Below are 12,332 nucleotides of genomic sequence, written 5' to 3'. Positions count from 1 at the left end.
GTTTGTTCATTTGTTTGTGTGTGTGTGTGTGTGTGTGTGTGTGTGTGTGTGTGTGTTTGTCTGTCTGTTTGTTTGTGTGTGTGTGTGTGTGTGTGTGTGTGTTTGTTTTTGTTGTGTGGTTGTTGTTTTTTGTGTGTGTGTGTGTGCACGCGCGCGCGCGTACGTGTATGTACGGCATGTTTTGTACTTATTCATATTAGCAAATCAGCAATCTTCATTATCATTTGATTTTTTTTTTCTTTGTATGCTTTCATGTACTGAAGTTTGCCGTTACGTAATATCGTAATATGTGTGTTTTGTTTCATGTAAGTGCTTAAACCCAGTTTATTGGCTGTTTGAGCCATATATGTAACAGAACACACACACACACACACACACACACACACACACACAGAGAGAGAGAGAGAGAGAGAGAGAGAGAGAGTCCTCTCTCCGAAAATCGAACCGGTACTTTTATCCTCCAGCCCCCCCCCCCCCACCCCCACCCCCCTCGCCCTCCACCAGATCTTGAGCAGTGGTCTGGATGCCAGTATTAAATTTTAGGACGACACAACACTACACTACACTACATTACACTACACTACTGAATTATATTTTTTCTATTCTGTACAGTGCAATACAATGCAGCACTGCACTGTACCGTACCGTGCCGTGCTGTGCTGTGCTGTGCTGTACTGTGCTATGCTGTACTGTGCCATGCTGTGTTATGCTGTACTGTGCTGTGCTATGGCTGTACTGTGTTGTGCTGTACTGTGCCGTGCTGTACTATGCTGTGCTGTGCTGTGCTATGCTGTACTGTTGTGCTCTGCTGTGTTATGCTGTACTGTGCTATGGCTGTGCTGTGCCGTGCTGTACTATGCTGTGCTGTGCTGTGCTATGCTGTACTGTGCTGTGCTCTGCTGTGTTATGCTGTACTGTGCTATGGCTGTGCTGTGCCGTGCTGTACTATGCTGTGGTATGCTGTGCATACTGCCAGAGAGAAATCAGTCGTCTCGTTCATCACATAAAGTCGTGATGTGTCTCCCATTATCAATCCATGGCTTTCCCGTTGTTGCTGCTGCACAGTTTTACGTGTTGACTCATACACCTCTCTTCCCCTCCACCCCACCCCCATCCCCCCTCACACACATATCCCTGCCCCCCCCCACCCCCACCCCCTGACCCCCCCTCTCCCCGCCACTTCTCTCTACCCCACCCCCACCCCCATGTCTCACCAGTCAATGACCTCCTCTCTATCTTGCTTCAGCTGAAGTGTGCACAAACATGACAGTTCAAGTGTTGTACAGACAGTCTGTGCAGTGGGTTATGTGGAGGATCTTCGTACGACGAGTGTGCGTGCGTGCACCGACTCAGTCACACTGTACACACGTAAAACGCTGATGGAAGGGTGTACTGAAGAGAGGGGGGTTGCGGGAGGGGGGTAGGGAGGGGGAAGGGGGAAGGGGTGCGGGAGGTAGGGGGAGGGGAGGGGGCCGGGGGAATTCGCTTGACTTTGTGGAAAAGCATTTCGGATTTTCCACCCTGCAACCGTCATTATTTGGGGAAATGTTTTTTTTGTTTGTTCTGGGGTGTGTTTTTTTCGTTAATAAACGTGACTAGAACACACACACACACACACACACACACACACACACACACACACACACACACACACACACACACACAAAGTACAGACAGACAGACAGACAGACAAAAGTAGAGACAGACAGAAGTGGAGACAGACAGATTGCATTGCAACTAAACTGTAATTTTTAGGAGTGTGATATAAAACACAACGCACGCACGCACGCTGTTCTGTGTATTCTCGTCAAATATTTTGTTCGCTCTCTGTCGGCTAGTCTGTCTCTCCCCGACCCCCTGCACCTGTGCACATAATGTATTATTAGTTTGTGGGTTTTTTTTTTCTCTATTTCCCAAACAGCTGGTGGAGCATCAAAACGAACGAATGCATGTTGGAACTAGTCCATGAGTTGTGGCATGTATATTACTGGTGTTAAAATGCACGGCGGTTTTCATAACTAGTATTGAATTTTTTTACAATAAAGAATAATCTTTCTTTTTTTTTAAATTGAGAATCAGTATCAGTAGCTCAAGGAGGCGTCACTGCGTTCGGTCAAATCCATATACGCTACACCACATCTGCCAAGCAGATGCCTGACCAGCAGCGTAACACAACGCGCTTAGTCAGGCCTTGGGGGAAAAAAAAATTATAATAAAAAATATTAGATTAATACATAAGAATACTGTTACTAATAATAATATTCATAAGGCGCAAAAATCTTGATGAAGCCAACTCTACTGAAGCGCACAACAACAAAATAATAATAATAATAAATTGAAAAATTAAAAAAAGAAGAAAACTGTGAAAAACAGAAAAGTACAGTTCGGATTTCCGAACCCCTGTGGTACTCAAGTGCAGACTAAATAAAGCGCACTGTTATCTCTAAAAGCTTGTCGCCATCAGGCTTGCTCCATTTTGTCAACAGTGCTGCCTTTTATCAAGGAAAAAAAAAGGAGAAAAGGAAAAGGAAAAGAATTAACGACCGTCTATGTTTCCAGTTGTATTTCTCAGTCTCTGTGTTCATTTTTCACTTGAAAATGGTGCATTTCATGAAAAAAAACCAACAACTAAGAATCTGTGAAAACTACTCAAAAGTACTTACTTTTTCATATTCATCTACTGATTTTAAAATTCAGTCAATGTGTTCATACAATTAAACATGCTTATCATAATTTGCACTTTTTGCCCTTTAAAATGAGCCATGAATAAAGAGGATTGCTTGAGTAGAAGCGAAGTTACGGCAGTTTAAAGTGGGTTGGTGGTGACACGGTTTTCCCCCTCCTGCACAGCTGGTTTAGACAGAAGTGTACTGCTGCTCAGCTGGTTTGTACAGTGCGCTAGCTCTGCACCTCTGGCGATGAAAGGGTTAAATCTTGAATCTTCTTAGATTGATAGAAGGCTGCTTTGTTCTTGTTTAACGATTGCTCTTCAAAGTAATAAAGGCTTCAACTATTCTGAGATAAAAGGGGTTGGGTTTTTTTTCCACAAGAAAAGGCGAGAACCATGTAAAATGGATTACAAGTGGTTGCTTACCGCCAAAGAATCGACTCGAAATTTCTTTAGTGGCACAAACACAGGAAGTGAATTCCTGCACTTTGCATTGAAATACGACACTGACATGTCATTGTGTGGCTGGAACAAAGGCATTCTCATAAATTATTTCCAACTTCAATTATCTGCACTTCCCCTACAGACAGACAGACAGACAGATAGATAGATAGATAGATAGACAGACAGATAGCTTGATTGATTGATTGATTGACTGATAGATAAATATAGATAGATTGATAGATAGATAGCTTGATTGATTGACTGATTGACTGATAGATAAATAAACAGACAGACAAGCAGATAGATAGATAGATAGATAGATAGATAGATAGACAGACAGACAGACAGATAGACAGATAGATAGTGGAGTGGTTGTCTAGAGGTAACGCGTCGGCCTAGGAAGCGAAAGAATCGGATCGCGCTGGTTCGAATCACGGTTCAGCCGCCGATATTTTCTCCCCCTCCACTAGACCTTGAGTGGTGGTCTGGACGCTAGTCATTCGGATGAGACGATAAACCGAGGTCCCGTGTGCAGCATGCACTTAGCGCACGTAACAGAACCCACGGCAACAAAAGGGTTGTTCCTGGCAAAATTCTGTAGAAAAAAATCCATTTCGATCGGAAAAAACAAATAAAACTGCTCGAAGGAAAAAAAAAGAGAGAGAGAGAGAGAGAGAAAGGGTGGCGCTCTCAGTGAAGCGACGCGCTCTCCCTGGGGAGACCAGCCCGAATTTCACACACAGAAATCTGATGTGACAAAAAAAAAAAAGAGAGAGAAATACAAAATACGAATAGACAGCTCATATACTGCAGAACCCTACACACAATGACATAGCGACGCGAACAAATGGGCCACAGTAAGAGGGGCGGGGGGGGGGGGGGGGGGGGGCACAGACAGAGAGAAGGAGAGAGACATAGACAGAGAGAGACAGAGGGATAGAAAGACAGAGAGATGAAAAGACAGAGAAGAACTTTTATCTCACAAAAAACAAATTTCACCAGCTGCGGCAAAGCAAATGTGGACATGTATTCCACTCAACACAAACATATCAAGCATTGATCAAATTGGAAACACACACACACACACACACACACACACACACACACACACACACACACACACACGCCATCAAACATGTAAGACATACGTAACAGCATCGCATATATTCGGTTCAAAACATTGCGCCAGGTTAATTTATATGACAATCACAAGGCACAAACATATTCACACAGACAGAAAGACAGACGCGTAAACACACTGACTGAAAAACACAGTCCCTTTCCCACTTTCGTTCTCTCTCTCTCTCTCTCTCTCTCTCTCTCTCTCTCTCTCTCTCTAACACACACACACACACACACACACACACACACACACAAACACCGTCCCCACTCCCCCCCCCCTTTTTTTCTTTTTTCCCCCGTTGCATAACACTGAAGAAAAACGTTTAAATCGAATATTACAGAAACAACAAGACCAAAAACTACTACAACTACTACTATTATTGCTGCTGTTACTACTACTACTACTGCTGCTGCTACCACTGCTGCTGCTGCTACTACTACTGCAACTACTAGGGTATACTGCTACTGCTGCTGCTACTACTGCTGCTCCTGCTGCTACTACTACTACTAGGGTGTACTACTACTACTGCTGCTCCTACTACTACTGCTGCTGCTGCTACTACTACTACTAGGGTATACTACTGCTGCTGCTACTACTACTAGGGTATACTACTACTACTAGGGTATACTACTACTGCTGCTGCTACTACTACTACTGCTACTAGGGATACTACTGCTGCTGCTACTACTACTACTAGGGTATACTACTGCTGCTGCTGCTACTACTACTACTACTACAGTATATTTTTGATAAGTCGACATCGGATAAATCGACATTCGGATAAGTCGACGCTTTTTCATTTTCCCGGCGAAAAGCCTTCTTTATGTGACTTAATTTTCGACTTTCGACACGTCGCGTAAATCGACGTACTTTTCCTCTGAAACCTCCGGATAAGTCAACATCTAAAACGTGGTAAGTGATGCAAGAGATGCTGAAAACGAGTCACTTATAGCCTAAGGGTGCGGAAATAGTAATAGGGGTTATTGTTTCTCCCCTGACGTCTGCCAGAAATCGAAAATGGAGTCCAAGAAAAAGAAGACGCTTTCACTAAAGAGAAAGATTGAACTCATTAACGAAGTTGAAAGCAGCCCTTTCAAGACAAAGAAAGTAATAGCAGAAGAATTTGCAATTCCACACAACACGCTATCTACCATCATGAAAAACAAGGAAAAGTACAAGGAACAGTTCAGATCTTCTTCCACTGATCCATCAAAACAGCGGACGCGAGAAGCAGTACATGCGGTAGGTTTTGTTTTTCTTCATTTGCAGTCTAAAATGTCTATAGATTTAGATCTATTCAACATGATACAAGTTTTATTTGCATCTTTCTCAGAGTCCTATGAAAATTTTAACAGAGAACGGGAAGGGGGAGGGCATCGACGATACTTAGTGCCAAGGTAGGCCTAGATTTATTGGGCTGGGCCCGCCATTCTGACGTTCCAATGTTCCGATGTCCTACGATTTTGACAAAGGATTCCAAATTCCAATATTCCGACGGAGCGCGGTTCCGACTTTCATAGTTCCGACAAGTCAGTCTTCCGACGTTTTCGATGTTCCGACACTAGGGCTAGGCGATATTATCGATATGTAGTCAAATATCGATACGAGCATGCCACGATACAATATATCGATACGGATTGCAGCGACCCGGGTGTACACTTACACAGTAATGCCAGAAGCAAAACCGAAAGTAGAAACGAAAGCACCGTTTCTAAGAATGTTCAGACATTTCTGCCAACTGCACAGACTTCGTAGCTTACGGAAGCAGGTCGCCAAGTCACAGGGCCGCCAAGTCACGGGGCCGACAAGTCACAAAACCGAAAGTAGAACCGAAAGCACCATTTCTAAGAATGTTCAGACACTTCTGCCAACTGCACGGACCTCGTACCTTACATGACAGTTATCTATTCTTCTGTTCTTTGCTGTTACTGTTTTGAGAGGGCTACTGTAAAGATGGGGGAATTTACGGTTGTTGAAAATACCAGAGTTAAAGCGGACATTCCGACAGAATTTATCAGCGTCGGATTTTTGAACGTCAGAACATCGAAGTGTCGGAATATTGAGCTGTTGGAATCCCGGACCCTGACCGATTTATTTTGGATGGGTCCGAGTTCAAGGAAGAAACATGATGCAATACAACCAGAGTGATCTAAATAGAGTGGATACTATTCTGGGTGGTGGTGGGGGTGGGGGTGGTGGTGGTGCGGAAGTGAGATGGAGGGAGGGGGTGTTCATATGCCTAATGAGAGAGAGAGATTTTGTATAGACTTAATTGGGGAGTGGTGGGGTGGTGGGGATCCTCGCTTTAACACACTGTTGTATTGTTATTAAGTGCAAATGCACATCGAGAGAGAGAGAGAGAGAGAGAGAGAGAGACGTATATCTGTATGGTTCCCCCCCCACCCACCCCCCCACCCCCCCTCCGACCTTATGGGGTGGGGGGGTGGGGGGGGGTTGTGCACCGGTTTCGCTCTGTCTGTGGCATTGTTGGTTTTTCCGCATTTTCAAAGTCTGATAACTCCTATATTTGTGGGCCGATTGAGTTCAAATTTGGAATTTAGGTACTGTGTGTCTGGGGCAATCAGTCCGTATTATATACGGTTTCAGACGGATGCACCCAAGAGAATTGCCGACGAGATACATTATATAACCAACAAATTTAAAAGTCTAATAACTCCTACATTTCTGGGTTGATGGAGTTCAAATTTTGAATATAGGTACTGTATGTCTAGGGCAATCAGTCTATAGGTTTCATCCAGTTATTATGCACCCAAGAGTATTGCCAATGAGTCGTTCGTTCGTTTGTCCGCATTTTTTACAGTCTAATAACTCCTACAACTGTGGACTGATTGATTATATTCGGGCAGGGGGTGTCATGGCCGTGATAGACAGCACTTGTATTAATTTGATTTCAGGACATTGACCGGGCGCTGCTACAGTGGTTCACAGCTGCTCGAGCAGCCAACATCCCCCTGAGTGGACCTCACTTGAAGCGAAAGGCTGAGGAGTTTGCTCGGAATGCTGGTCTAGAGGAGTGGCAATGCTCAGATGGCTGGTTAACCCGCTTCAAAAAAAAGACATATGCTAGTCGTAAAGACTGTGTGTGGCGAAAGAAAGGATGTTGACGAAACTACAACCAACTCGTGGTTAGCAGATGTACTACAACCAACACTCAGCAGATACAGAGATGCAGATGTATTCAACGTCGACGAAAGTGGGTTGTTTTATCGACTTCTACCTGGAAAAACATTAGCGTTTAAAGGAGATACCTGCCAGGGTGGGAAAAAATCAAAAGAGCGGATAAAATTTCTGGTTTGCACGAACATGAACGGAACAGAGAAAGAACCCATCTTTGCCATTGGCAAATACCAAAATCCGAGATGTTTTGCAGGCATGCGGTCATTGCCCGTTCGTTATGCAGCGAGCCCGAGAGCATGGATGACCAGTGAGCTGTTCACAGAATGGCTCATTGAGTTTGACAGAAAGATGCACTCCCAGAAGAGACATGTGCTGCTCGTGATGGACAATTGCACGGCGCACAAATGCAGATCCTTGAAGCTGGTGGCGACCGAAGTTTTATTTTTGCCACCAAACGCAACTTCCAAGGTGCAACCTGTTGACCAAGGTGTGATCCTCAACATAAAAGTTCACTACAGGACCTCGTACGTGAAGAACCTGATCGGCCATTTTGACGCAGGAGTTGAAATGAAAACCATCAACATCCTTGATGCTTTGACAATGCTAAAGAAGGCATGGGAGAATGTGTCTGCAAATACAATCGCAAATTGTTTTCGAAAAGCAGGATTCGTCAGAGAAAAGATCCGTGACAGTGACCACAGTTCCCAAGAAGACAGCAGAAACCGTGAAGAGAACAGCCGTTCCTATGATGACTCTTCCAAGGGTGAGGCTGACCCCACAAAGCTAGACCCACTTCTGGAAAGACTTTACAGGGAATGGAATGTCACTCCAGATGACTACTTCCACGTTGATGATGACGTGCATACATGCGCCCAGCCGTCAGCACCTAGTCAGCATGCTTTTTCTTCAGACTCTCAGCCACCAGAAATGTCTCATGTTGACTCTGACAATGACGATGAACCACATGATCAGGAGACTGGACAATGCATAACAAAGTTGCAGGCACTTGAGTCTTTGAACACACTGAGAATGTTTTGTCTTCAATCCAGTGATGTCGACTTTCTTTTACGCCCGTTGGATACTTTCACAGAAAGGATGTACAAATACTTCGCTTTGGTCAAAGTCCAAAGAACAATACCTGATATGTTTAAAAATCGAAATCAGAGACAGCACAGCAAGAGTAGCATGGAGGAGGAAGAGCATAGCGAAGGTGGTAGTGGGGAGACTGGAGGATTGACACGGGAGGAGAGGAAGGAAAGGGATGGAAGTCTACGGTCAGAGGAGAGGCGTGGAGTGTCAGAGGAGAGGGGTGGAGTGTCAGAGGAGAGGCCATGGAGTGTCCGAGGAGAGGCTGGAGTGCAGAGGAGAAGGGTGGAGTGTCAGAGGGAGGATCATGGAGTGTCAGAGGAGAAGGTGAGTGTCAGAGGAGAGGCGTGGTGTGTCAGAGGAGAAGGGTGGAGTGTCGAGGAGAGGCGTGGTGTGTCAGAGGAGAAGGGTGGAGTGTCAGAGGAGAGGCGTGGTGTGTCAGAGGAGAGGGGTGGACAGTCAGAGGAGAGGCGTGGAGTGTCAGAGGAGAGGGGTGGAGAGTCACAGGAGAGGCGTGGACGGTCAGTGGAGAGCGGTAAGGAATCAGAGGAAAAGGGTGAAGAGAGTGATTGGCCGGAGGGGAAAGTTGTTGGGTCGGAAGAGACAGTAGAGGATAAAAAGGAGATTATGGAGGGAAAGGCACAGAACAGAAAGAAGGGACAGAAATTGGGAAGGGATAAGGTGGGTACATGCAATGGAAGAAACCCTGTGAAGGAATTGGCTGAGAGATAGGCCATGAACGAGAGTGTGAGACCTCTGATAAGGGAGACATTTGTGTCACAGCTTTCCATCCTCCTGCAAAAGAGGCATTTGTACCTACTAGCCAGGAATGGCGGATATTACAATGCCGCAGACTAAATCTTCAAATGAGTTGCACTACTTTGCAAGAAAGACCGTATACAAGTCTAGGTCCCCCCTTGCATGTTGATAGGATCATAGGAGACGGAAACTGTCTTTATAGGGCATTGAGCTTAGAGGTCACTGGCACTCAAGAAAAGCATGACCAAGTACGTGCAGCTATCATACATTTCATGATAGAGAATCCGGCCCCGTTCTCAGGCTATCTAGGGTGTGACTTGGCAGATTACCTGGACGAGGGTGGTTCCCCACTGCAGCCCAAGTCTTGGGGAACAGATGTTGAAATTATGGGTGCAGCCACCCTCCTCCAGACCCCTGTGGTCGTGTACTCTACATGTGGACGGTGGTTGACCCATCAACCGCTGTTTCCACTGAAGGACAGCAGACTTGATTCACTTTCTCAGAGTGCTCGCAATGAAAAAATCTATCTGAGAAATATTTGCGCGCATTTTGAGAGAGTGGTTCGAGTGTGCTGAATCCCAAATGTCAACCACCATCTGAACTAGATGCTTGACGTTAGAACATGGCTTTGTAACATTGTTTCAATTCTAGTAATGCGTTGAAGTAAGTGTATACCAATCTGTATGTGTTTACTTGGGAAATTTTGCTTTTTGAAAAATGTCGAAGTAGTAAAGTTATAGTGCAAATAAGCAACAGGCATAGAGAGTTATTTGCCTATGTTCTACTAGGGTATCGTAATTTTTTTTTCTTTAACTTTCAGTGTTCTGATTGCTTATCCCTGTAGATTTTGGTGACAAAAGAAATGTCGAAAGCAATATACACATCTTTATTTACAGCATTACAATTGTATGACAATATACTCAGTTCTCGTTTTCATATTCTCTGTTCGGTCTTCTTCTGCACAACATATTTTTGTTTACATCCCAAATAACTTTTTTGATACTAATTTAGTTTGAGAACAAGTTGTTAAGGCCACTGCTTTGGGACAGGATCCAGTAGGCTAAGGTATTGCGGTAGAGAGGTTGTATTCTTTGGGGAGAAAGTGTTAAAAACGGTCTCCTGTTGTAGAAGTTTTATTTATTTAAAAAAAAAAAATTTCTTCTTTTTTATTTTCGTCTTTTTGTTTTGTTTTGTTTTTTTAACCATATATGGGTTCGCTGAAATCATTCCTTGAAAGTCATGTTAAGTTCTTCCATCAGTTGATACTCTACTCTTCGATTTAATGGCATCAAAATCGATCCATATCTTGTGACAACAGACTCACAGACAAACACACACCCACATAAACACACACAAGCACATGTGTACGCATGCTCCTACACACACACACACACACACACACACACACACACACACACACACACTCACATACACACACACACACACACACACACACACACACACACACACACAGCGTTATTTTATCAAACTCTAATTATTGTCGGATTTATTGAATCAGGAAAAAAATAAACAAGACAGGAAGTCAAAAATGTCAGTTGTTTGCTTGCTTGTTTGTTTTAATTTTGGTGTATGCTTAACTTTCTTTCTTTCTTTCTTCTCAGAAGTTGCTGGATAATTCGACATAATCACGGGAACAGTCGATTTATCAGAAGTCGCCGGATAAGTCGACGTACTCGCAGGAAATGTCGACTTCTGATAAGTTGAACTCCGGATAAATCGACGCTGAAAAAATTTCCCCTGGCATGTCGATTTATCCGAAGTTCACTGTACTAGGGTATACTACTACTACTAATACTACTAAGGTATACTACTACTACTGCTGCTGCTGATACTACTACTAGGTTATACTACTACTACTACTACCACTACTACTGCTGTTGCTGCTGCTGCTGCTGCTGCTACAGGCAATATCCACATTACTTGGTTAATGACACTGCATTATATACTCAACATTTCTTCCCCTAACTCTTGGCATTCTTTACGGCATTCGAGAGGGGAAGAAATTTCGTTGATTAACACTGAAAAAAAGACTTTTAAATCGAATATTACAACAACAACTACTACTACTACCACTACTACTACTGCTGCTGCTGCTGCTACCACTACTACTACTGCTGCTGCTGCTATCATTACTTACTACTACTGCTGCTGCTACTAGTGTATACTACTACTACTACTGCTGCTACAGGCAAATCCAAATTTCTTGGTTAATGACATTGTAATATACACTCTACATTTCTTCCCCTAACTCCTTTGTTGGCCTTCTTTACGGCATCAGTTCGAGGGGGGCGTGGGGGTGGGGGACTAAAGGTAGAGTATGTACAATTACACTATCATTAATCAACCAATTTGCGTTTTCCGTCTTTGAAACGACAGAATACAGGGGAAGAAATGTGGACATTTGCCTTACCACCACTACTACTGATAATAATAAGAATAATAATAATACTATTATTATACAGTCAGAAATATTTACTGCTCACACTTCAGCCCAAAATATTTGGGCTACAGCAGGACCACACAGACAGACAAAACGGACAGACCGACAAACAAACAAACTGACAAGTAAAACTTCAACTCGATCTCTACTCACTCAGCCATTCCTTCTTGAGAGAGGTCCGAATTCGTTGCCATGAATAACAAAGCGACAACCCGAAAGTCCTGTTCTTCCAATGAATTCTGATCCAGCCCCGCAGACAACCAGTAATGTGTGTTGTGAGCGACCCCAGTCGTTGTTGTTAAATATCCGTCCCACTACGTATTAACGTTGCTTGCTTGCTTGCTTGCTCGCCAACGTGTGTGCTTGTTATTTGCTAAGACTTCTCTCACTCCTGCGGGTTTGCCGTGTCGTTTCCGTCTTTTGTTTGACCAACTTTTCTTATCCGTCTCTCCCCCCCCCCCCCCACCCCACCCCCCACACACACTCTCTCTCTCTCTCTCTCTTTCTCCTCTCGGCTTATTGTCGTCAGACCCCAAGCACGCTCGATTCGTGACTCGGTGTTGTTCGGTTGTTAAGAATTTGTCAGGCAAGGGCAAACCAAATGTGTCTCAGCTGCGGTTGTCTTGCTCATGTGCGCTTGCGAACTCACACAC

At 44.2% G+C, this 12,332-nt stretch overlaps 1 protein-coding gene across 2 annotated transcripts in view; it reads right to left on the bottom strand.

Annotated features, from left to right (window-relative positions):
* Nucleotides 1-12,111, bottom strand: part of LOC143290568 (uridine phosphorylase 1-like) — a 40,554-nt gene extending 28,443 nt beyond the window's left edge. Inside the window, exon 1 of one of the 2 annotated variants that reach the window (XM_076600134.1) lies at nt 11,833-12,111. In XM_076600134.1, coding sequence (XP_076456249.1) covers nt 11,833-11,873 — 41 coding nt within the window. In that variant the 5' untranslated portion in view covers nt 11,874-12,111. The remainder of the gene's footprint in view (nt 1-11,832) is intronic. The other variant, XM_076600135.1, reaches the window with a different exon arrangement.
* Between the last annotated feature and the right edge of the window lie 221 nt (nt 12,112-12,332).

Source organism: Babylonia areolata, chromosome 15 (assembly GCF_041734735.1).
Source record: "Babylonia areolata isolate BAREFJ2019XMU chromosome 15, ASM4173473v1, whole genome shotgun sequence".
NCBI classification, from domain to species: Eukaryota; Metazoa; Mollusca; class Gastropoda; order Neogastropoda; family Buccinidae; genus Babylonia; species Babylonia areolata.
Note: the sequence above shows the minus strand (reverse complement) of the source record. Positions and strands in the feature narration are given on the sequence as shown.